We start from the raw sequence: 27,432 nt of genomic DNA, 5'->3' as shown, positions 1-27,432 counted from the left end.
ATCATTTCTAAATGGGGATGTTCAAGACTTCCAGTGGTGATGTGTTAGAATTACAGATTTTCATTATTACTGTGAAACCCACGTTTATTTTATTTTATTTTTATTTTACGCTGTGCTGGGCATGTGTCATGTTTGAAAGGAAAAAGGTAACATGTCTCTGTGAGTTTGAAGCCAGCCTGCTCTCTTTAGCAAGTTCCAGGTCAGACATGGTTATAAAGTAAGAACTGACTTTAAAAAAAAATGAAGCCAGGGGCAGTGGTGGTTCATGTCTTTAATCCCAGCACTCGAGAGGCATAGGCAGGAGGGTCTCTATGAGTTCAAGGTCAACTTGGTCTTCAAGAGCTAGTTCCAGGACAGGCTCCAAATCTATAGAGAAACCCTGAAAAACCAAAAAAAAAAAAAAAAAAAAGAAAGAAAGGAAGGAAGGAAGGAAGGAAGGAAAAAAGAAAAGAAAAGAAAAGAAAAGAAAAATGTTCTGCAGACAGATGATCCAGAATTCAGGTCTTCTGAAACCAGCATTTGGATCTAGTAATTCTAATTTGCTGATGAGGATTCTCAGAGCCTATTAATAGGTTCTCACCCTTAAATTGTGACCCTGACCATTCACATTCATATGAGAGTATAATTCTGTCCTCCAGCCTGGTCTTTACTGCAGCACATGTTAAATGGAAGCAGAAGCTTGGCACCATCTGTGGTTTACATACCTCTGACGTAGCTGGCGTTGAAACCTTTCTTCTGGATGCTAAAGTCGCTTGAAAAAGACACATGCATCTCATTCACAGTTGAGTTAAATGACAAGCCTTTGGCAGTTGCTCCACAAAATTTTGTCTGGCTCTCTCCATTATCAAGGGATAGTGAGTCATAGATGCAATTGGGAGCTTCTTCAATGTCGAAGTCATTAAACGTTATCTGAATGATGTAGCCAGTAGGGGCTCGGAGGGTCCAGGAGCAAGACTGGGTGTTAGGGTAGTCGTTAGGGTAGCATGGAGAAGTAAAGGTTCCGGAAGGATGGGATAGAACAATCCTGCAGTTGCTACATCCCCACACTGTTGGTTAGAAACAAGAGAGAGAGAAGGGCTGGAATCAGATTATGAATAATAAAACAAGGATACCTATTTGCTGGGGGAAATCAAACAGTAAACATTAAAAAAAAATCATGAAAATCAAGAGGAAGTGAAAGCATCTCAGGGAGGAAAAGAAATGCCGAGAGTATTCTAAAAAATAAAGACAAATACAAAATTTTAGAGAGCAAAGTTTGAGGTTCTGAGAACGCAGCGAAGGGTAGGGGAATTCTCTCTTGCAAGGGGCTCTGCAGGTACCACACATGGCAGATGATTTCAAAGAGTATATGAAGACTAAGGAGGCTTCGGGAGATCTCACTCAAGTTTGCCAGATATGCTAAGAATAGCTACCTCAGAGCTATTCTGAGGATATCTCTGAGGTAGCTATTATCCCCAGGCATTTCTGGGGATAAGGGGTATGAAACCACACAGGTAGTACTCAATATTATAAATAAATATATATCTTATATTTATAAATATATATATAAAGAGAATATATATATAATATATGGAAATATATAAAGAGAAACTCTTGGGAAATAAATGTTGACATATAAAGTAGAACAAAAAAGCATAAAAAGTTAGACAGGTTATCTTTTAGTAGTTTACTTTTCAAAATCAAAAAACTTATCCCTGTTCGTTGGTAACTATCACTTATGTGATCATCTCATTTACTCATACATTCAGCAAATATTTATTGCCTATTACATGCTAAAAATTGTTCTATACAAAATACCAAGAATCAAGACTGATAATCTTTACATGAAAGGTTAACATTTCAGGGTTAGATCTAAACAATATTGAAAAGTGGTGCAATTGTTTTAGTTTTCAGATTGACACAACCCAGAATCACCTGGGAAGACACTTCCAACGCAGGCCTGTCTAGATCAGGAGAGTCTGTGGGCTTGCTTGGGAGATTGTCTTATTAAGTAAATTGAGATAGAAGGACTATCCAATATGGGTGGCTTTATTCCTTAGACAGGACGCACTGAACTATATGGAAGAATAGAAGAAGCTAAGGACAAGCTTGCGTCCATTAATCCATGCCTCTCCACATCTTCACTCTGGATGCAATGTGATCAGTTGTCTCAAGACCTTGCTACTATGACATCCCTGCAATGACGGACTGTAGCCTGGAACTGTTAGCAACATAAACCCATTCTCCCCAAGTAGCTTTTGGTCAGGGTATTTCACCAGAGGCAAAGGAAACACAACGGAGACAAAAGGTGGGAGGAAGAGTAAAACAAAGAAAAGATGTGATAAAGGAGACATTATGCCTCCTAAGGAGGCATTCCAACAGAAATCCCACTGAAGTTAGGGCACTTGCTATACACACTCTACGAAACAAGCAATTCAGCCAAAGGACACAGCAAAAAGAAGGACCATTGTCAATGAATCTTTAGTCTGACATTGAACTGTCAGTTCCACAGGCCAAAGGCAAGGCCTCCTTTGCACACCACTATTTTCTCAATGTGCCAGGGGAGATAACAGTCAGTGTTACTTGAGTGAATGTATGCACGTAAGAGAGTCTGTAATATTGAAGATCTTTTCTGGTATTCTGAACTATAGCCTGGCTATCAGCTGGAATGAGAAAACAAAGTCTCCCGAGTCCTCATCTACAAATATTTCTTTAGTTAATATTCATGCTTTAAAAATATTTGTAGAAATAAGGCTAACAATCTTGCCTACACAACATTCTAAATAAATCACTAGAAAATCAACACACGGAGCTTTAAATAATAACACTTTAATTCTATCATGTAAACCGCTTCCCTCCCTCTTTGACCGGGTGGAGCAGAGTGACTCCGCAACAGCTTTTCTCCAGGGGTAGCTATTACACGTGTCATTTATTCTTCTATGATTCAGTGATGCACTCAAAGCCTGAGAGGTGTTAGCTTGCCCAAGTCAGGTTTTCCCTGCTGCTATTCCCAGGGGTTAGCTTGTGTTGTGCAGCTTTGTAAACTCTGTTACCCATCCGGTCGGTCTATCCCTTCCTCTATTCTTTCTGAGTCTCTGACAGCTTGGGCATGGTCCAAGGCAGAAAAGAGAAAACAAACTACAATTGTCAAGTGTCTGTCCGAACCTTCTCTTATCTCTCCCGAGAGCATCATGTTCCATGGCTGTCTTTCTAGCACTACCAGGGGAGGTCGAGTTACTTTACTTGTGGGATTATTTGCCCACTGTCTGTCTTCTCCCATAAGTTTATAAACTCAACAAACAAAGGCTACTTACTTGGTAAGTTAGCCAGGCTTTTGGAAATACTCCAGGGTGTTCCTGACACATGAGACATCAGTGGTCAAGTTTGTAAAGACATGAAAGAACAGTTTAAATGAACAGAAATATGTCCAAATTAAAGAATGACTACACAGTGTATAAACCCAAGTCAAAGGAAATGCATGCTTGAAAAACGGGTGAAGAACATGGGCTGTGGCACGTCTCCGGATAGGGTTTGGGACTCTTTCTTGTAATTAATTCATGCATAACCATTGACTGAGATGACTGGGCCTCTCAGACAAGTTGAATTTCTTATACTGAATCCTGGGCTCAGAAAAGAAAGAAGTCATCCTAACCTATAATTTATACACAGTAATAAACATCAGAGTTTTAAAAAAGGAAAGTAAAAAGAAGAAGAAGGGGGAGGGAGAGGAGGGGGAGGAGGAGGAGGAGAAGGAAGAGAAGAGGAGGAGGAGGAGGAGGAGGAAGAAGAAGAAGAAGAAGAAGAAGAAGAAGAAGAAGAAGAAGAAGAAGAAGAAGAAGAAGAAGAAGAAGAAGAAGAAGAAGAAGAAGAATTTAAGAATTTAACAAGCAAGTAAAAACAGAAAACCCTACCAACTTTCTATTCTACTAGAGCATTCAGACAGGGGGCATTACTTACCCAAGATGAGATACATTTCCTTATATCTAAGACCCAAGTTAGATGCCACACATTCACTCATCAAATTCTTCCCTAAAAGCTGATTGGAAAGTATGAATAATTAGCAACAATTAACGTTTGACTTTTAAAACTATCTACATATCTTGATTTAGTTTTAAGAAATATTTGTGGTGTGTGTTTGTACATGTGTGTATGTCTGTGTGTATGTGTGTGTCTATGTGTGCATGTCACAATAAGCCCAAAAAGGACATAGGACAGCTTCCACTTTCCTTCCCCTGTGGGATCTGGGAATTGAACTCTGGTACTGGTTTGCATAACAAGCATTTTTGTCCACTGAACCACACGCTGTAGCCCTTGACCCAAGTTTGTGCCTCAGTTTCTCCTCTTTTGCACCACAGGTAATAAAGAACTAATACCACTCCCAAAGTTGTCCGGAGGGTGACATGGGTTAATAGTCAAACATCTTGGAACTTGTGTAAGGCATGTGGTACTAACATTTAAGTGTTGAGAATCATAACTCATTACTACAACTCAAGATCTCTGCATAATTTGCAACAGCTAAAATAGCATCCCCGTTGGTAGACTCTCTTTAGCACTCAGGAAGTCATTTGGAAAAAAAGACAAATGACATAGCAGTAAAGAAAATTAAAATTACTTTAAACCGTCCTTCCACGTGACCCATCTCCAGTGGCCAGACAGCATCCCCAGATAATGCTATTGCGAAGCCATTATCTCAATGGCCAGAATGGCCCATCAGTAACAACAGCAATATGATCATCAAAGTCACAGATCACTTCACTATGAATGGTTTTTGCTATATATTTTCTCATTCAACATCATAACAGCCATGGAAGCTATTCCCACCTCCACCTTTGGTTGAAACAAATACCACTTACAGGGATTATGAAACATTTTCAAAGTTACAGCTCTAATACTCAGGACAATCAAAATTCAAACCAGTTATTCTAATTACGAGCTTAGAGGATTTTTGTGGAAAACAGATGGGCACAATGAAAACATACAGGGGAAAGTGGAAAGGGGAGACAGACATTATTGATGGGAAAGTTCCAACAAGTAGTGCCATTGCATAAAATGAGTATAAACTTGAAATGTTAGAAATTTTAAAATATATTGCTTTGGATTTGACCATGGAATAATCAAATGTTGATTCCTATGCTTTGAGTTATTCCATTAAGGAATTAATTTATGACTGGAGAGAGAGCTCAATGTGTAAAGTACTTGCTTTGCAAACATAAAGATGTTAGTTCAGATCCTCAGCATTCATGTCAAATCTGGGTACAGTCACATGTATCTATACCTTCATAAACTAGAACTCTAGAGACAAATAGGTCATGGAGGAACATTGGCTGGTGAGTCTTCCTGAAATGACAAGATTCATTTTCAGTGAAAGATGTTCTAAGTTTGGAATGTAATAGTGGAAAACTCCTAGCATCAACTTCTGTCCTAAATATATGCACCAATGAGTGTATTCTTATATACATATGCATCCACAAGCATACATCCATCTCTCTCTGTCTCTCTCTGTCTCTCTCTGTCTCTCTCTGTCTCTCTCTGTCTCTCTCTGTCTCTCTCTCACACACACACACACATGTACACACACCATCCACACATATGTATATACACAAAATTAATATATTCTCTTATAGAAAAGTCTTCCTAACAAGCTGACTACTAAACTAGCCACTAAGAGGGTTTTTGGTAAAACCACGGTTAAAATGTCTCCTTAAAAAATCTACCCAAGTAAAAGTCTCCAACTTACTGTGTTCTCAAAGATATATATAGTAATGTGTTCTCCACTCAGGTTAATAAAAGAAAAATGTTTTCAGGTAATGTTAACAATAACAAACCAAAGCCCACACTTAGCTTGTGTGTATGTGTCTGTGTCTGTGTGTCTGTGTGCCAAAATAAATGCCTAGCACTAACTGGTCAGTACCTTATGAAAGCTTATTCTTCAGTTAGTCTTAATCATCTTCAGGAAAACTGTGTGCCAAAACTCTCCTCAAATAGCATTTGAGGAAAGACTTACTGACTAAATCACCAATTTTCATTAAATTTATTCATTTTATTCTCTGTGTGAATGCTTTGCTTACATGTACATATGTGCACCGTGTATGTGTCTTGTGCCTGTGGAAGACAGAAGAGGGTACTGGAGCCCCTGGAACTGCAGTTATAGATGGTTGTTGAATCTGTATTGGTGCTGAGAGTTAAATTCTGGCACTCTACAAGAGCATCAATTGTTCTTAACACCAAGCCATCTCTCCAGTCCCAATGAACAGTATCTTAATAGTTTCTTTTTTGAATTTCAGAGATTTTTATTCTTTCTCTCTGTGAAATCCAAAGCACATGTTTCTTAAATCTTTCCTCAGGGGAACTTCTGATCCCAATTGTTAAATAAATCAAATTAGAAAATATCTGTAGTTGATTGTTAAGATCTATTTTTTCTATACTGTACTAAATAGTAAACAGAACCCAGGTGTCAGAAACACCTGTGATCCCAGCATTTGAGAGGCAGAGGCAGAAGAGTCCAGAGTTCAAGCCCAGCCTTGGCTATGTAGAAATGTCCAGAACATCTTTTGCTCCATGAGACCCTATTTCAAAAGCAAAACAACAAGAAAGTAAACAAAATGAATACACTTAGATGCTTTTATTTGAATTCTCGGATAGCTGGAGCTATTCATCTGATCAGGTGGCTCATAAAAATCATGTCCAGCAAAATGCAACTTCAGTTGCCTGCTTCACTCATAACTTTCAGTCACTGTTTGCAGTATCTGTGGTGATATTATCAAGCTGTAAGAAAATCAGAACTCATTTGTTGTTTTGTAAGTTTAAAATATCCAGTAGCTCTGGCTGCTTCGAAAGATCAACCCTTAAAGCCACCAGTTGAGAATTCTAGTGCCAGTTTAATCCTTGAAGGGTTAGGAGAGTCACAGATCTCTCCCAGTTCAAGTCAACAGCTGCCAGATGGAAGTCCCATCAATTACATGTAAATAACATTCTAGATGCTGACATGGTCTGCATGTTGATAACGTTCAGAGTGGACAGCTTTATCAGAGCAACCATTTAATTCATTTCTGACGACTAGGCACATTTTCAGGATGGGAAGGAACCTGAAGGCAATCTGGCTGTGACATCTGGGATTGTGTTAATGTGACGGACTTGGCAAGGAACGCAGCTCGACCTCACCACTCTCCTGAAGTTCTGCTTTCGGAGAGAGCATTCCCATATTGGGGGGTGTCTGTGGCTCACCAGGCTGACACTGGCCATTCTCATATTCTACTGGAGCTTCCCATGTGACGACACTGCTTCCCTCCAACACCCTGATGACACTGGTCCCCCCAACGCTAACCAGATGATTGTCTCATTTCCTCTTGTGATTATTCAACCTCCAAAGCAGCATTCATAGGAAGTTATCACAATGATTCAAGCATGAGTTCAAGAGGAAATCATTTACTTGGATAGGTTCAGTTAGGTTTGACACAAGGAGAAACCTAACAAGACGTGGAACTGAAAGTTCTAGGATGGGACAGCCTTCAGCTTGATAATGTTTTCAGTTGTTAAATATACTCCCATGCACCCCACCCTCAAACACATCTTGGTCTTCTGTAACATTGTTCATGTTTCAGCTTCCAAACTTGTCTCTCGTTAATCCCCTTGTCAAAGAACATTCCATACTCAACAGCAAAAGGCAATATTTCATTAAGCAAGTGAACTGTTATAAATCCTACTAGAGTCATCTTGTTCTGTATATACACCGGAGACGCCTTAAAGAGGAAGACACACACAAACAAAGTGAGTATACATATATACACCCACACTCACATTTACTTTCAGGGATATCTCTTCTCCCTCAAGCAGTGGCTGAGTCTGCCCTGTCTCTCATTAAACAGATAACTTGAAGCAACATGAACTGAGTGTTACATTACGTAATCTATTTCTTGACTGGCATGTTCATGTGCATCCCTTCCCCATTCATATTCATAGCCTACAAACACATAATTCTGGATTAATCAAGTCAAAAACCTTCTACCAGATAATTAACAAGCTTCTAAAGTACTGCCGAAGAGAATCTACTGCTTAGATTCATGATGATTATTCATATTGAAGCTTCCAGTCTTGTGTCTCTCCTGAGTCTCTTCACCTACTATTTCCTCCTACCTTTTCAGCCCTACCGCCTTCCTTTACTATGTTTCTTCTTACTGCCCTTGTTATTGAGAGTATAGCCCTCAGACCATCAGCAGTAGCATCATCTCTGACACTAAGAACTGCCCAAACAAAAAGATTTCCAAGCAATTCTACAACATGTTCCTTTAAAGAATAACACGAGACATACTTGCTCTGAAAACAACAGAAATCTACAAAACACTTTCACAACTAAGGTTCAGGGAACACTGCAGAAGAGATGTTGATTTTTTGTTGCAGAAAGATTGTATGAGCCAGGGTATCAGGGAATTTGCTGCAAGATAGTCTCTTAGTAATGTCAGAAAATGCACCCATAAAGTCTCACCAACGTGACTGTGAGCTGAACAAGGATGACACCAATGGACATGACAAACAGGATGGAGAAAAGCCCATGAGCCCTCAATGCTACACAAAGAACTACAGGCAACTGATGCAAGCTGGGAGTGGGAGCGGTAACTTCCCCAGGGAAGAACACACTACCTGGTTCTCCAGAGGCAGATGGTCAGATCAGGAAACATACATGCAAGTAACATTATATGGACTGAACAGGTATACTTAGCACACACACACACACACAATATATATATATATATATATATATATATATATATATATATATATAAATTGTTTATATATAATATATAAAAATAAATATATATAAATTAATTAAAAAGAGGCTATAAATTTGAAGGAGAGTAGGGGCATGAGTATGGGAGGGTTTGGAGGAAGGAATGGAAAGAAAGAAACATACTTATACTCTCAAAAATAAAACTGGAAAGGAAAAAGGAAACAACAAAAGATATCCCTAAAGCTGGATCAAACAAAGGAGGTGAAAGTAGACATAACAAGGCTTCATCCGAGACGACAGAACAGCTCCTCTCATTAATTGGGAGTGTCCGCAACTAACTCCTCCTTTGTTCACGTGGACAAGGACGTTGTCATCTCATCACACTCATGAATAAATGAGCTACGTCTCTAGCTTCAAATTCTGGAAAGAGGGACTCTAACTGATCAGCTAGGTCCGTGGCTCGGCTCCTTCCTTTGGGGCAGGGCTCTGCTCACTGGACCAGATTATTGACAATCTCCAGGCACAAGGTTGCTCCTGAAAGTGTCTGTTTCCTCTGCAGTCCATATTACCATATTTGCACAGCTTGCCCCCGGGGTGGACCCGGACCTGATGGGAACCAAATCCCAGACTTCCTCAGTGAGATTTTCTTTCTGAGAAGTGGGAGATAGAGAGACAGGTCATTTATTTTGTCAGAGAATGAAGCCAACCGGCTGGCCAAGAAAGGGCAGTGGGGTGGGGATGAGGGGGTGGACATAGAGCACACAGGTGACAGTGATGTAGACCCGAGAGGCTGACACTCTTTAACTGCAGACAGTCAATGCCATTGCAGCCAAATGTGCTTGTAGTCCCCATCATATCAAGCACCCCTCTCCACCCAGCTCTTTCTCTCTACTCATTCTCCGTGCATGATCATACACGGGCAAAGACTTCCACGGTGTTCAGGCACCAGCAGCATACATCCTTACCCTTGCCCCTGCTTGCAAGTGTCTGCTGGATATCTTTACTTAGATATCTCACAGGTTCAACAATCCAAACACCATTCCACAGATAATTTGTGATACTGTCAGTAGCATGACAGACATCCAGGCTAGGACTCAGCGTATCCCTTCTCTCTTCCTTTCCCAACATTCCACACATGTCATCATTTCTTTTATCTTTGGTTAGCAAATCCACCCCCTTCATCTAATTTCCTTCTATTACCATGCAGTTTAAGCTTCTTATCTTTTCTCTCTGGGATTAGTCTCTGTAGCTAGTCTCAGGGTTACTCAGTACTCTTGCCACATTGAACTCACCATCCATATGACCACCAGAAAGACCTATCAAAATGAAAATATAAATTTGAGAGTTTTTCAGCTCTTGCTCTGACATGCTTGGGTTCAACAAGTAAATAACATACCCAGCACTTCATTTCTCCAAGGTCATACTTCCATCCCCTACATCTACTCATTCAATGAATACTCCTGAAACCTCTCTGTGTCTGCAAAGTCCCAGGTTCTAAAGGTATAATAACATATAAGATAGCATTCCTGACTACGTGGGATATACAAATTATTGGAATATATTGATACTAGATCGTGCTATTATTTTAACTGAACAAGTCACTGAGAGCAATAGCCTATGTTTAAACTTTGTAGAGGCAGTGCCATAATCAGGAGGGCTGGTGAGATGGCTCGGCAGTTATAAGTACTGGCCTCTCGCTCAGAGGAGCTGGGTTCAATTCCCATACCACACGGAGGACCTGGTTATGGTGGTGAACACATGGTACACGAACAGCATATAGGCAAACACCTGTACACATAAAATAATGCAATTTAACAAGAAAGAAATGGTGTCACGGGGCTTGTGATGTGGACCAGGGGCAGACCATTTCACTGGCACTTGTAAGACCCTAGATTTGATCCCCAGTATTGCAGTAAAGACAAAAAAAAGATGAGTAAAAAGGAGAAAGAGGAACTAGAGGAAAAGGAGGAAAGAGAGGAAAGAATTAAGGGATGGAAGGAAATATAGCTAATGGATGAACAAAAACCTGAGACATAAATATGTATTTTTGGAAGTGGACCAAGTATAGAGGAGGCAGGAGAAGCAGAAAAGTTCTGGTCAGTTTGGTTAGCAAGGATAACCGTCTGTGTGTAAGGAAGTTGGATTGCTCCAGGAACAGAAAAGGTTCAGCTGGATACAATGTGTAAAGTGGGGAGAAACAGTGGTCATAGACAACAACAGCAAGAAAAAAAATAGAGGTGGAGTTTGTAAGGCTTTGACAAGCCCTGTCTTCCCCCAAAAAATCAGTAAAAAATACAATAAAATAAGGGTTTGATTATGGGACAGTAAAATCCTCAGAATTTTGTTTAGCAACAATTGTTTTAAATTTTCACGTAGTTATATGAACACAATGCTCCCAGGGAGCTAAATGCCTTTGATAGTCACTGCCACCTTATTCTGAGGACTTGACAGAGGACAAAAAGTCAACTACCCTGAAAATCTGCTTTAAGAAGGAGATGGTGGTTTCAGTGGCAGGGCACACTAGTTTCACAAGGACTCAACTCACCAAAGCAAAACCTTGCCACTAAGGGACAGTCAAGTGACACTTAAGTGTTCATCAAAGGTCTGCTGTACTTGACGCCTGTGTGTTTTGTTACCCACAAAGAGAGACTGGAGAAATGATGGGAGACATTCACCTAATGTTCATTTCACCTGACTTCGTCACAGAGAGAAGCTTTCCATATGCATTATCTGGGCAGCACTGCAGGGCCAAACTGGCTTATCTGAAAAAACACCGCCAAATCGCACCACCAAACACTGCCAAATCGCACCACCGTAAGCTGCACTCCTCGTTTCATAAAAGTTAATTGCCGCTCTTAAACCAGGAAGTCAATGATATCATTATTGGCTACACAGCCCATTACTAACTCGTGAGCTTATGAGTTGTCCGCATTGGAACTACTCTTGGCCTACAATGGATGGTCAAATTTGGCATTTTAGAGTTCCTTCCATTGTGGTTGTCATTTTAGAGCACAATTTGTTAGCTATCGTCATTTCTAGTATTCACCCACCCATCCATCCATTCATTCAGTTTTCTGGGTGCCTGATTTCATGATGGTCAGTCTTCTTTTAGACATTCGCATGTGGTCAACAGAGTGTGGTCAGAGGGGAGGTGTGGGCAACACAAACTTTAAGAGCTGGTGACTGTTATTACTTCCTATTTGTTCCATGTAATGTGGTGCAGGTGATGAACCTGAAATTAACAGCTAGGGCAAATTTGGGTTTGCAAATTTACCTTCCCAATAAGGTGGGAGGGCCTATGTGAAGACGGGAGTTGGTAGGACAGGGCTGGAGGTTAGCTCAAGTTTTCCACTTGAGCCTTTAATTTGAGGCCATAAAAAAAGCCACTCCAGTTTGTGCACATAAATGGAATCACTTTAAACAGTGAAGGTTTAGAGGAAAGCAAACTGCAGGCACAATTGAAATGATTTGTCTCATTATGGAATATTTTTTTTTCAAACTTCTTAGCAGTAGGGAAATCTGGTGTAAAAATTCTACAATACGGACCCTTAAGTAGGATTTTTGTTCAATATAACCATTCTATACACAAGGAATTCTTGTTTAAGTATGCTATCCATTTACTTTTGTGCATTGCCAGAATCAATTACTTTAAAAATATTGAATATTAATTTTTCATATATACATATGAAGGCTGCCCAGAACTGAAATAATCACACAGAAGCTGTATTAAATACAACACTGCTTAGCCTATTAGCTTATGCATATTTCTAGCTCACTCTTATATCTTAAATTAACCCATTTCTATTATTTTATATTTTACCATGAGACTCGTGGCCTACCAACAAGGTTCCGGCTGGTGGCCTGCTTGTTTCCCCTCTGGCAGCTACATGACGTCTCCTGACTCGGCCTTCTTTCTCGCCAGCATTTAGTTTAGTTTTCTCTGCCTAGCTTTGTTCTGCCTGCTATAGATCCAAAGCAGTTTCTTTATTCATTAACCAATAAAAGCAAAACATATACAGAAGGACTTCCCACATCACACAGACACACATATATACATATGTACAAAGGTTATTATGAAAGACAAAAGAGCGAAAAAGACGATTTAAAAACTTCCTGCAAAGTCTCAAATTGGATTTCTGAAAGTTTCTTCGGACTTTATTCTAACTATATCACAGGGCCTAGCTGATACTAAATATTTTCCATCACTGTGGAAAATCATAGTGTGGAGGACAAATGCAGTCAGGAAACTGAACTGGAAACTCCCCAGCTTTTCTCTGGATAGAACATACCCCTTTGAAGGCTCAGTCTTTAAAATCAGACCACAGTCATGGAATTCCCTACCATACTGTCATGAGACACAACACAAGAGAGGCAGAGAAATTCAAATGACAATAAACAGCATTTAGTAAACGACTACTGTCCTTCAGATGAGCGAAGGCAGACTGAGTCAACTTGAAACCATCTATGCGGACTGTGGGAGTCAGCCATATTACCAGCATATCATAGAACCTCTGATTTTGGCTTTTCCATTAACCCCTCTTCTAACAGTAAGTAGCCACAGAAGACTTGGCTTCCAAACCTCAAAAAAAGAGTTTTAAAACCTTGGTATGGGTTATAGGTTCAGTCTTCGTGCACAGCAGAACCCCAGCTGTTTTGTTGCAGGAAAGGACATTGCAGAAGAATTACAAGGATATCTGGCATTTCCCTAAGGAACAGAATCATGACACACAGTTTAGAAGGTCAGGAGGCAAGAGGGTCTTTTTGAGGGTTCACGAGACCCAGCCTATTTATGTTCGTCTGTCTACTTTGAAACCCTAAGTCCAAGTCCCGAAGGGACAGCCAATACAGGTTGAATACAAGCGAAGCTAAAGGCGAACAAACATCCCGGCTGCTGGGGTACATCGCTGCTGCTCAAGAAATTTTCCACATCTTGCTAACAGTACTTATTGTGCTATTTTGAATATTGCTGGCTTGGAATTATAGAACAAGCCATGACAGATCACGAAGATTTAAAGTGTGGTTACATTAGGAAAAAAATCAGCTCCTTTCTACTTAATATAGCTAAGTTAGTGTGTTCTCCATGCCAACCCGTTCCCTTTACAAAGAAAATGGTTTATGACTTTCATGGGGTTGACATGCCTATTAAGAAGCAGGCTGGACTTGGGTCTGCCACACCACGGCTGAAATGGTTATCTAATTACAGGTTGGGGGCCAGGTGATGGAGGTGTTAACCCAGCTCCTGGCAGGTCACAGACTCGGAGGCAACCCACTAAACTTGCCTGCTTTCCCTGTGCCCCAGGTTCCCCCACATCAATGCCAGGTCCGCAGCAAAAACACGCTTGAAGAAGTTCATACAGGTCACGGACGTTTATAATTGTAAGTTTCCAGGAGGGTATAAAAAAATCGACTTGCTTACTGTCTTCTCTGAGCCAGTTGTATTTTTAAACTTCAGGAAAATGGTCGGGAGACTCATTCTAGATGGGTAAGGTCACACCTGCAGGCAAACAGGACAGAAGCCAAACCACCAAAAGTGGGTGGGCTGGGTGGTCTACCCAGCAAACAGCCTAGCGTGTTTCCAATTGAGGCCCAGGCCTAAAAGCAGAAGCTCATCAGAGCCTGGGCCGTCCAGGTGGAAGCAAACCTCGTCGTTGCTAGGAGCGAGTGTAGGAGGGCTAAGCTACAGGCATCTGTTTCCCTTTCTGCCGGAGGAGTTGAATTTACAATTTCAGCCAAATCACCTCTGTGCTCTGGATTACCATTTAGGTTTGTGGGGGTGTTTGCAGAAAGAAAAATATTAATAGATTCCTTTCATGGTCCTCTTGGAACATCAAGTAGGCTGGTAGGAGCTTCTGGGTCGGGACAGACTGTAACACAATCCAGTCTTCCCATTCTCCACGATGGTAAGCAATGAGAATGGGCCCCACTGTTTCCTGGAATTACACATCATAATTATATACTTGAGATGTTTATGCATTATGTAGGGAGCTCTGTCTTAGAGTATGTGTGAAAGGAAATTTTAAGCAAAGGCAATTTAGTTTTCCATGTAGTGACAAACTTGAGGCACATATATTGTTTCCTTGGCGGGGGGAGGCTTATAACATCTTTGATTGCAAGGATACACAGCCATCAGATCTTCACAAGCAAAGATAAGGAACCTGAGGCATGGGTTCTCCACTAATAATGAAAATAAATATGTATTACCATGACAGGTCTTTCTGAAAGTTATGTGTCAAAATAATAAGTTCACTCTCTACCTAAGGAAATCAATGATTTTTCTCATTTCTTTCCACCCCCTCCTTGTCATGTGTGTGTGTGTGTGTGTGTGTGTGTGTGTGTGTGTGTGCCTAGATATCGAACCTGAGGCCTTTAACATGCTAGGATTTCATTTGTTCTTTGTATTTGATCAATCATATTTCAGGTACACAAAAGTCCCTTTGTATAGGAGACTACGCAGGGCACCAACTTTGGGGGCATCTCCCCTCATCATTTCAATCTTCTATATTTAAACATCTGCTCAGAGGAGAGCTACATATTAAACACCTGTAGCTCACATCCACCAGTCTAAACTTGTCTCTGAACTGCTTCTGTGTAGACCCAGCTCCAACGTCTCCACAGCTGCTTCCAGCATGGGACGTCTCTGCCACTTGAGTGGAAAGAGCCCACTGCCGGCCTGGAACTTCCAGCTCAGTGTTTCAGTGAAAGACACCACTGTCCTCCAAAACACATTATTCAACCATTAGATTCGGGCTGCTGGAGCTGCAGACAAAGGCAGCACTATGCCCTATCTCCCTCTGCCCATGGGCTCCGTGAGTGGGGTCAGTTTTAGGTACTCTCTTTCAATTCAAAGCACGGATTTTTGTACAAGTTCTAGTGATGGTAAAAGCCAAATAAAAAGTGCACATTCTCTCCTGTGGGTCACTCTTTGCTTGAAAGAATATCTTAAACTCTATCATTCTCTTGAAACAAGACTATTAATAAAGGCAAATTTTAACGTTAATAATATCTTAATAGAAGAACCTAACAAATCTTACTCTGATAGGTACTATATCCAGGAAATACTCATAGACTGATCATTGGTAGGTTAAAAGAGGATAGAAGTTAAAAATAATAAGTTAAAGATGATCACAAATATCAGGGGAGCTGACATAGAATTTTAGGGGAAAGCTGGGAAACCTTTTCCATTAAGATTTTTTATGTAAATCATTATTCAATCATTGTAAGATGAATTAATTTTGTTATATATCAGTAGACTTGCATTATGGTTGAGTACAACATCGCATTTTACTTGTGATCTTCTTTAGTCATTGACAGTAAGAACACAGAAGATTAAAAAAATAAATCTTGGGCATAGATTAGGTGGGAACCCTTTGCTGTCTACTTTCCTTTTGCTTCTCTGGCTTTCGGCCAATCAAAACAGAAGTAGAGGGGAAAGAATAAACAGCAAGCAGCTAGCTAAGAGATAGCAGTGGTGTTATCCCGAGTTCACACTGTGACATTGGACGGTGCCAGGACAGTTTCCGATTTCCTTGTCCCACAGGGAAAACCTGGAGGTTTCTTGGATGAGGGAGGAGGGAAAAGGAAAATAGAGATTATCTGAGCACGGTGCCACACTCTCTCTGAAATTTAGCACAGCTTTCCTTGGCATGTTTCACCTAAGATTTCTTTCTGGGTTATTTTATTCCCTGATTGAAGACCAAAACCTCACAGAAAGAAGTCAGGTTTTAAAAGAATTCTTTTAAAGGAATTCGTATGCCATGAACACTTGGTTAATTTCTAAACATCCAGTGCTTGGCATTCTACCTGACTTTCAAATGTGTAGAAACTGAGGAAAATTATCAAAATGTACATTTCATCCACATGTTTCTACAGTTGATAGGTATATATTGAAAGATGTCTTTGAGATAAGTTGGGATTCTGTATTTGATAGAAGAAATAATGAAATTGATAATATCCTCCTTCTGCTGGACATAATAGTTAAGTTGAATTCCATCCACAGTGGACACTATATTTGCTCTTATGTAATGTGCACCTATCCCATTATAGTAACTCACGCATTCTCAGAACGTATTATGTATGACCGGGTGGAGCAGAGTTATAAATATCAAGGAGAAGAAGGATTTACTGTGGGAAAGACAGGAAGCCATGGGTGTAATGCTGTGAACCTCTCCAGCAGAGAAGGGCCCCTAATTTAAGACTGGCTACTAACTTTGTTTTATCTTGAACCACTAAGACCTTTACCATCAGCAACAACTAGTTTGTTTATTTTATTTTTATTTAAAATATTATATCATTTCACTCTTTTCTGTCCTCTGTTTAACTTTTCCCATAGCCCTTGCCAACCATTCTCAAATTAATAGTTTCTTTTTCTTTAATTATTATTGCTACATATACAACACACAAAGTCCTTTTAATTTTCCTTATATGTATATATTTTCATGGATGACCAGTTGGTATTGATTAACCAACTATGGGGCTCATCCCTGGAGAAGGGCAATTTCCACTCTCTCAGTTGTGACTGTCTAGAGCTCATCTAGGTGTGAGGTCTCTGAGATTTCCCTCATCCACATTGGCATGTCAACTGATATTGTCATTGTTCAGGTTTTACTTGGGTAGCCAAATTGTTGAGATTGTGTTGGTGTAGCATCCCTGGCAAATCTAGAACACAAAATGTTGCTGTAGACTTTGCTCTAAGAATCTTTCTTCTACTCTTCTGTGATGTTCCCTGAATCTTATGCATAGGAGTTGTGTTGTGGATATTTTGGGCCTGGGCACCCCATATTCAGTGTTCCTCTGCTTTTTGACCAGTAGTGACTTTATGTAACGGTCTCTGTCTGTTGCAAAAATAAGACTTTTTGATGCGGGATGAGAGATACACTTCTCTGGTATCGGAATAAATGTTTATAATTTCGTTAGGAATTATATTTGTTTAGGAAAGTAGTAGATTGTTCTTCGGGATCCATGACCTCACTAGCCACAGACCCATTAACCACAGAGGGTTGGCTAGCTTTACACTGTAAACTTTACAGTATCAGGCATGAATTCCCTTCTATTGAGTGGGCCTTAAGTCCAATCAGACAGTCGCTGGTTACAACCAATATAAGAGTGCCACTATTACTTTTTCTCAGTACCTGGCCATGTTGGTCATTATTGAAGTCCACAGGCATCACAGGTAAGACTATTGATTGTTTTTCTCAATTGACTGCTTTGGCAGTCTACACAGCACCTTCTGGTCCTATGAGAGCTAGTTCCTAGAAAGGAGGCTCTCAGATCAGAGCCAGATTGAATTCTCTGAGGGCTACATCCAAAGTACACGATGTCTTCATCAATAGTGACTTGTCTTCTGACTCTGGCAGACAACCAAAGGCAGCAGAAATAACCTATATTGTTTTGGATTGCCCTAACCAACCACAAAAAAGGAAGTTTCTCATGCCTTGTACAAAAAGATGAACAGGAGTAATAGGAAGAAAGAAATATAAAAAGGGTACAGGCTTTACATAGGGAGGGGGTTAGGACAATAAAAAGGGAAAGAGGGAGAGGTGAATGAATAACAGTAAATACGTTTGAAAAGGACCTAGGAAATCATATCATTTTATATTTATCTAACGTCACATATAATACATGTAAGTATACACACATTCTCACACACCCCCCCCCCACACACACACAGTTTAAATGAAATTACATCATTTGGGTTGATAATTCTTCCCTAAGAACCATAGCCTACCTAACACTTGTCTGTTATTGTTGGGGTATGAACTGCTTCATGGACCTGTCATCTCAACTTCACAGGTAAGAAGGTTAAGATCCAGAGATAATCTACTGACCTGCCTAAGGGAAAAGTACTAATGGAAATAAAATCACAAATAAAGTTACTGTGTTCTGAGGAAGGTCATTGTAAGGTCTAATATTCCTATTTGTACTGAGTTTAAACAGAAAAAAATAGACCTTAGAGTGTCTCATAAGTAATCTTGCCAGAGTAAATTAAATTATTATAGCCTCCATATACAATGGGAGGTGTTAATGAGAAAATGGGATTTGCAATGAGTTATTTTGCTTCCCTACTCTAGTCCGTACCCTAAAGTCAGGGATGACATCTCATGTGGTTTAGTCAGTATTAAGCACTAAATCATTCTCTGGAGGTGGTAATGTTGGTGGTCACAGCATTAACAATGATAACACTTCAATATTCAAACTTTCTATGCAATTAAATGATTCCAAGACCCTTAGAGCTGAGATCATTCATCACTCCATCTCTTATTCCAAAAACAGCCTCTAGAAAGACCATCATGAGCCTTGGACTTATAGTATGATTTTCTGCAAGTCTAAATCTGCCTCCTCTTAGAGCAGGGGCAAGATCATGGCTTTTGCTGTGGTTGCTATATGAGCTAGTGATGCCCTTCACACAGTGAATTGGTCAGCTCTGGGCATAGACTACACATTCCATTAATCCAGGCAGTGGGCACACAGGAGCATAGGCCAGATCAGGATTCCAGATCTTCTGAGACTGATAGCTCACAGTTGAGTATCCTTTGGAAGATGGCCAACAACATAAGAACCACCACCCTTAAAGAATGTTTCCTCCTTGGAACACATTCCACCCAGGGACTGAACAAAGCAGGAAGTTCAAGGCCCAGTTCCCTTGCTTAAGGAGTTGGTTCAAAATTCTTAGCTGGCAAACCTCCATCTTGGATTGTGGCATTCCTGAAATTCTAACTTGTAATCTCTCATTATTTGGGTCTTATATTTAACTGAAACAGGAGACCCCGGGGATGATCATGGAAGAATTCTGCTCAAACTACAGTAGTGGAGAGGAGAGAGCAACTTGAGAACCAGAGTTGTGAGCTCTGATTTCAGTCATTACTTATAGCCTGGCTCACATCTTTAAAAAGGTTTTAGAATATTATAGTCTTATAACTTTGACGCAAAGTTTAGCCCTCTTCATTTTAAAACTCTCTGTATGCCCAATGGTTTTCCTTCGACTAAGAAATTTGCCTATTTAAAAACGTATCAACAGCTATATTTTTAACAAACCTTAATCCATGCTTACAACAAAAAATTCAGGATGTTTGCTCAATAATGTGGAACATAGACTTTATATATTAATTTAATCATTAATGAACTAATAAATTAATATAATTAATAATTAATTATTAAACTCATTAATTAATTGTAGAATACTGTGATAATTGACACTCAGTGTCAACTTTATGGGATTTAGAACCATCCAAGAGGCAAAGCTCTGACTATGCCTAAGAAGGACTATCTAGAGTCACTTAACTGAGGTAGGAAGATCCACCTTAAGTGTGGCTGGCACCATTCCATGAACTAAGGTTCCACACTGAATGGGTGAATGAAAGGGAGAGTGAGCTGAATACATGCATTCATCTCCCTCTGCTTCTTGGCTGTATATATCATATGACCAGTTTTCTGGACTTCCTGCGTCCATGATTTTCCCACCACGGACTATACTCTAGGACTATGAGCCAAAGCAAACCATTCCTTCCTTAAATTACTTCACTCATGTATTTGTTACATAAATAAGCAATGCAAATATTACTTACAAAGAAATAAAGTTTCCTACATCTTTAATAAGACTGAATTTTATCAAGACTAAATTTTAGGGTACCATTATTTTTCTGAAAAGTATATCAACAAAATATTTCATATTCAAATATCATTTTGATCATGATCCACAAATACATATTTTAAAACATATACAAGGAGATAGTTACTGAACTATGCTTTGTATTCATAACGAGGAAGCAGATACTCTTCCAATGGTGCTATATATAAATGAGGGTCTGGTTTAATAATGTATGGGAACTAGAAAATGCTGCTTGCTTGCCTTCCTTTTTAGACTAATCTAAACATAAATAGCATCAACCCCCAACCCTGCAAAGAGTAACTTATCTCATGCTTGTGTGGAAATATTGACTTGCATATCAGATCTTCTAACATGTTATGTCCAGTTCAATTATAAGAAGGCTCAACTGATCAAAGTTGAATTTGCATGTTCTTTTGATGTATCCTCTGAAGGGTTTACCAAATCCCATTTTAAAAATATACTGTGCCTAGAGCATCAATCTATCACTCATGTTTGTTTTTTATTGAATTTCTGGTAAGCGGGTACTGTGATGATTCTCAAAACCTTAATTCCACCACTCCATTACCATGTAGCTAATGGGTTCAGAAAAACCCAACCACAAAAAACATAATCACAGTAGTCCTCTGTAAAGAGGTACCTGAAACCTCATTGATTACAACACTTAAAATGTTCCCCTTGAAGGTCAAATTCAAAATATATTTATGAAAAATAAACCTTTATGTTTATATTTTAAATATGTTGGCCAGAAAAAACATGGCAGTTTGGGCCAGAGTATAAAAAGCTAACATAGGATTCAGGAGAATATTTAGCTACTTTATTCAAATAGAGATTTGTCAGCACCAGGGAGCCATGATGAAGACTTCCCCAGGAACAGAAGTATCGCATTGTGCTTTGATTACTACAAGTTAACTAATCTGCACTGACACCAGCAGACAGCTGTCTTAGAAGAAAATCTTCCTGGGAAGGCTGAGACTTGACCGTTTCCAGATAGAACGTGGAGAAGCCCACTGGGCCCAGCAAAAGTCAAGACTCAGTGAATTTACCAGTCATTTCCACCCATGATCTGTGAAGCAGCAGCAAGCAATGATCCAGATTTTATGGACCACTGAAAAGATCAAGCCTTTCACCCAGTGGATTCTGAAAGCTCACTTGGTTTGTCAGTATTAAAGATTGGTTCGTCTTGACTGCCATTCAGTTTCCTGCATAAATGGGATGGTCTATTACTCCTGGTTCCCTATAGTGTTATTGTAATTCATTACTTAGTGTCAGCTGGCCCATTAAAACTTGGTTTCCTGAGTAGAGATGGAAGCCTCATTATAGTGCTGGAAACACAAGTAACAGCAAATATACTTAGCAACCAGAAAGAGCATGGACAAGGCTCTTGATTAACCAGAGTAGATGCTGACATGGAGGAGAGACCACTAGTAAGACTGCGTATCGGATCTATCCACAAGGTTCTGGACTTTCCTTGAACTGTAACTAAATGTTTACTTGTTCACCATTGCTCTCCTCAAACGTGGGTCTGTGAGCACAGGGATTACGCTTCCTTTATGATTGTTTCTTCAAGGAAAATGATGGGTAAAATGCTTCACCCTGAGAATTCATAATCAGATACATACATAATGTCATGCATGAAGCTTAGTCTAGCTGAATCTACATTTATTGAATGATGTCACTCTCAGCACCTTGTAATTTCACAGAAGGGAGGTCTACAACAAGTCTCTGGAGCAAGAGACTCAGCATCTCTACATTATGCTGCTCCACTCAGACACGGGCAGTTGTCCCAAGATCATACAGCCTTTCATTTGACTACAAACCAGAAGGAAAATAGACCCAGAATAACCTTTAGGACTCAAAGCCCCTCATCAAAGTCATTGACTAATGTCTTTTTCTAAACACAACTTCCTTTAAGTCTAAATCTAACTAATTTAATAGATTAATGTAATAAGCCATTTTGCTGTCAATTAAAGTCTGGATAGTACTTACATGTTTAATTGTTGAAATAGTCAACATTACCTATGTAGCAGGGGAAACTTTTTTCTTTTTTAATTTGTTGTATTTTAGCCTCACCCTTGCTGCAGTCAGGAAATATATTTTTAGTTGATGAAATGACTTGATCATAAATTTACATTGCACAAAATAAACTATCTCAGAGCATCATCCAGAAAATACTGTTGGAAGATGGAAGAACGAATGTTTATGATATTCTGTTTCCGTTCTTTGTGCATGTCAGAAACACCCACTAAATACTGATGCATTTATCTGACATGTAAACCAAAAGGCCTATTTTTGAGCTCATAGCTGATCGTGTTGTGAATAACACTTCTCAACCAAAAGGCTAGTTCCTTAATATAGTGTTTAATTTTATATTTGCAAACTAAACATTTTTCCAGTGTTTCCATTTTGTATACAATGTTTATAGTCATCAAGCAGTAAGTGTGGATAGAGCAGACTTTTCTTGGCCTGCCAAAGATATTAAGATGCTATTTTCAACTTTCTCATGCTTTCCACTAAGTTATTTCCTAACTGAAAATAAAGATAATTAAAGATAGAAGACAGTTGTTTTTGTATGTGTGTGTATGTCTGTGTGTAAGTGACTGAGAAAGAAAGAGGGATGGAGAGAAAGAGAAGGGAGAGAGAGAGAGGAGGGAGAGGGAAAGGGAAAGAGAGAGAGAGAGAGAGAGAGAGAGAGAGAGAGAGGAAAAAGAAGAAGGAAAAGAAGGAGGAGGAGGAGAGGAGGAGGAGAAGAGGAAGAAGAAGAGGAGGAGGAGGAGGAGAAGGAGGAGGAGAGGAGGAAGAAGAAGAACAAGAAGAAGAACAAGAAGAAGAAGAAGAAGAAGGAGGAGGAGGAGGAGGAGGAGGAGGAGGAGGAGGAGAGGAAGAAGAAGAAGAACAAGAAGAAGAACAAGAAGAAGAAGAAGAAGGAGGAGGAGGAGGAGGAGGAGGAGAAGAGGAAGAAGAAGAAGAAGAAGAAGAAGAAGAAGAAGAAGAAGAAGAAGAAGAAGAAGAAGAAGAAGAAGAAGAAGAAGAAGAACAAGAAGAAGAAGAAGAACAAGAAGAACAAGAACAAGAACAAGAACAAGAACAAGAACAAGAACAAGAATGGGTCTTACATGGCATCCTGCTAAACTCACTTGCAAGAGTCAGCCCTCTGATTTTACAGCCTGAGTCATCTGGCTAAGCCTGGCAGTTACATTTTGATATTAAAAATATTGACTTCTCAGTGTGTCTCTGGTACATATCTTATTCCTTTGCTACTGTGTTGAAAACTTTTGTGGTGTGAAACTTTAAAAATACAAAATAAATATTCCCCATATTCCATGACCTTAATAATCAATGCTACTTTAAATATCTATTATTGAATGACCCATAATTTTGAACTTTTTTGGACAGACTGGATTATCAGTTCTTTACATCCACACTCTATCCTTTCCATGTTCTAGCTTTCAGGGTTTGCAATTAGTGGAAGAATGGGTAGAATCAGCTCATTTCCTGACATTCCTACAGATAAGAAGACTTTTAAACATACTCAAAATCATCACTGAATCTGTTGCAAAGTCAACTCATAACTACAATCAGATGCACCTTGAACATCACTGTTTAAAACATGGTTACTGTACAAGTACTCTAAGTCTCTTTCCTATAAACTCTCATCCTATGAATTATTTCTTCAAACATAATGGAAGCAGGGGTTATTCTTTACTGTTTAAGGTATTAAATTACTTAAATAGATCACTTGAAGGCTGAAGTACATGCTACTATGTCACATAGTATTAGACATCTAAAGAAACCATCATAATAAAAAATAAAAATAAAAAATGTTTAAATTTCCTAAGTCTTAACAACCAGACCACTTTATTTTTCTTCTTCTTCTTCTTCTTCTTCTTCTTCTTCTTCTTCTTCTTCTTCTTCTTCTTCTTCTTCTTCTTCTTCTTCTCTCTCTCTCTCTCTCTCTCTCTCTCTCTCTCTCTCTCTCTCTCTCCCCCCATCTCATATGTCTGGCTGTTTTGCCTGAATGCACATGCATCATGTGCATGCTTAGCACTTGAAGCGCCCAGAAAAGTGCATCAGGTCCTCTGTAACTGGAGTTATGGATGATTTGAGGGTGCTGGGAACCAAACCTAGGTCTTTTGTAAGTGCTCTTAACTGCTGATCCAGCCACATTCAGAGTGTTATAATTATTCTTTGGTACCTTTTTATTTTTAAAATGTATTTTTTAAAAATCCAGTTATTAATCATTTTGAATGCATTCAAAGAACCAGTGACATCAAAATTATTTAAGATTTTGCTTAGGTAGATTGAAAACAGAATAGGCATAATTCAGAGCTCCATGGTAAGTTTGCTAAAACAGTAACATGTGCAGACTAAATGAGTGAATTTTTTTTCTGACTACTACAAAATTATAGTGAGAAGAAAATCCTACGTGCATCCTAACACCCATTAAGCGGGGTTTCCCAAGAATTTACTCCGTTTACAATTTAAGGCTCACATAATATTTCTTATCACAGATACTTTGGGAACAAAACAACCAGTGACACCTCTTACTGGGTAACTTTTATTCACATTTCACAGAGCAATAAATCTAACATAATAAATTATATAAAGCATGTGAGCTGGATCTCTCCTACGTCTCTCTGAGCACTGGTTCAGTCTTTCAGCCAAAAGAAAATCCAGTAGGAACTGTAACTATCATTCAGCAGCATTTTCTCTCCTACATTTCATGAGGCATTTGGACAAGCTCTGGGAACAGAAATCCCGTGTTGTGAATGTCAGAAATTGATGGACTGCACCAAACTAAACACTGCAGGCTACCATGGATCTTGGTCTTTCGGTGCTGAGGCATATATAATGAGAACGTCCCGCTTTTAAATTTTGTTTCCTTTCATTAGACCATTTTTCTTAAGTTTTGACTTTCAGTACATTACTGAAACAAGTGAACTACACATTCCCATGGCTTTAGATTTGTCCACGAAAGAACTGTGGGAGCACTAATGTTATTAGGCTTAAAACTAAATGTACTTTAAAATTACTTGATTATTTCTCTTTTCCAATGTTAACTGTAATATTAATAATGTTTTCCTATTATTCTAATTTTGAAATCTACAATTTAAAAGATTTGTAAACTCATAATCTCAGAAGGAAATTGAACTTAGAAGCATATAGCAAAATTTGCATCTCCAAATGCTGTGAATATTTCCATCTTTCATCTGAAAACCAATCTAACAAAAAAATAAGTATAAGTCTTTATGTGGAAATATTGATATCAAGTCACATTTTTATTAAAACAAATTTATGTAATTTGTTTTTCTGGATGTCACGCTAATGATATAAAATTTATTATTTATCAGCTGCTAGCTGGTTTATATCCTCTGATAATAGTCCTTAAACATATGATAATTTCTTCCTTCCGTGTGCTTATTTTGCTAAGGTATCCAAGTGATTTTTATTAGGTTCTTGATGACAATGAAAATGCAAAGACACTCATTTAGATGACAGAGTAAAAAAATAGAATAAGTGAAAAATGAATATTTTTGTCAGAAATAGACAGTATATCATATAGAGATATCTTATGTTTTATAGAGCTAAACCAATATTTTATACAGTTTAAAATAAATAATGTAATATATGTACCTCAGCTTATATTGCAATATATATAAAATTAATGCAGTGTGAAGAATGTCAGCTGTATTAGCAGCAGAAACTTTACCTACCCAAGTGTGTTTTTGAAATAAACAAAATTCCATTACTTAATCCCTTAAAACAACTTTAAAAGATAATAATTTATGTCAGATGTGCATATTTTCATTTACCTTTCAATTGTGTGATTGACTTTGTTATAGAGTTCGGATCATTTTAAACTTTTTTTTAAAGGATTTGCAAAGTCGCAAAGAGATTATTGCAAGATTGCACTGGAAAGAACAGGGTTATCAGCATGTGGCTTCTGAATATCGAGCTGAGTCAAACAGCGTCACGGCTACCATTCATAATTTTATTAGGTGGCAATATATCAGAAAGGCTAAGCAAATTCACGGCCTCACAAATAAATGTTTAAGTTAATGGTAAACACATCCTAAAATCATTTAAAAATAATATATATATATATATATTAAAATACATATACAGCACACATACATATATATATACATTTGTACACACATACACACACAATTCACACACACTTTATTTGAAGGAACAAAAACACAATAAAAGTAATCTGCATTTCCTTGTTAGTGTGGGCCATTAAAATTCTCCATTCGAGGAAAGATCCCAGCTGTGCCACACAGAAAGTGTGGTCTAGAAGAGCATCGTGCAAACGGACCTCCTTGGAATGCATCCCTGAGATAAACTTGGCTTCTCCTCATCTTCCTCTCCACTCTGTTCTCCAGCCTCCTGGAGAGATTTTCCACTTGGTTAGGCCGTCTCTCTCCATGGGCCACATAGCCCTGACACTCCCCTCCCCTGCTCACATTCCACTCCCTCCATTCCTCCTCTGCATGCAAGCTCTTTCTTAGAATCTAGAACTATGTGCATTTCAAGAAATGACTACAGAAAAAAAGTATTTCCTAGACTAATTTTACATAGTGACCTTGGAACACGGAAAAAGAATTCCAAATTCTTATTTTTCCATTTATAAAACCAAGTGTGCCTGTGCAGTGTTTGGGGGGGGGGGGAGGAGGGCAAATTTCAACAAGCCAGGTTTTCTATTGGTCAATTTCTATAATTTCTTATTCATTTGCTAAAATGCTCATAGAGTCACAGAATTCTCATTGGAATAGAACTAGAAAGCATATAGACAGCCATCTTTGTGTTTAATTTAGCAGGCACTGGAAGGGGAGGTCCAACCTGCAAAAGGTTACATGCTCATTCAGTAGCACAACCACAATGGGGATCCTGCTTAATCCAGAAATCTTCAGGAAAATATTTCTAAACAAGCTGCAAATCAATACTATGATTTCCAATCAAAGTGCATAGCAACCCTACTAAACAGCCGTATTTGGATTAATAAATCCAAAGTATGGAAGAATTAAGTAATTTCCACGTCACAATTCAGAAGAAGTGGAACAAGAATTCAGATGTCATGAGTCTAGTTCTTGATACTTCTGTCTGACACAGTGTTGCGTCC

The 27,432-nt window shown here is 38.9% G+C and overlaps 1 protein-coding gene across 4 annotated transcripts in view; it reads right to left on the bottom strand.

Moving 5' to 3' along the window:
- The window catches only part of Adgrg6 (adhesion G protein-coupled receptor G6), a 131,158-nt gene that overhangs the window by 62,056 nt on the left and 41,670 nt on the right, over window positions 1-27,432 (bottom strand). For all 4 annotated transcript variants that reach the window (XM_048424972.3, XM_048424969.3, XM_048424971.3 and 1 more), the window contains exon 3: window positions 705-1,046. In XM_048424972.3, the coding sequence (XP_048280929.3) occupies window positions 705-1,046 (342 nt within the window). The remainder of the gene's footprint in view (window positions 1-704; window positions 1,047-27,432) is intronic.

Source organism: Myodes glareolus, chromosome 1, assembly GCF_982192425.1.
Source record: "Myodes glareolus chromosome 1, mMyoGla1.1, whole genome shotgun sequence".
Taxonomy (NCBI): Eukaryota; Metazoa; Chordata; class Mammalia; order Rodentia; family Cricetidae; genus Myodes; species Myodes glareolus.
This window is presented reverse-complemented; position numbering and strand designations above follow the sequence as displayed.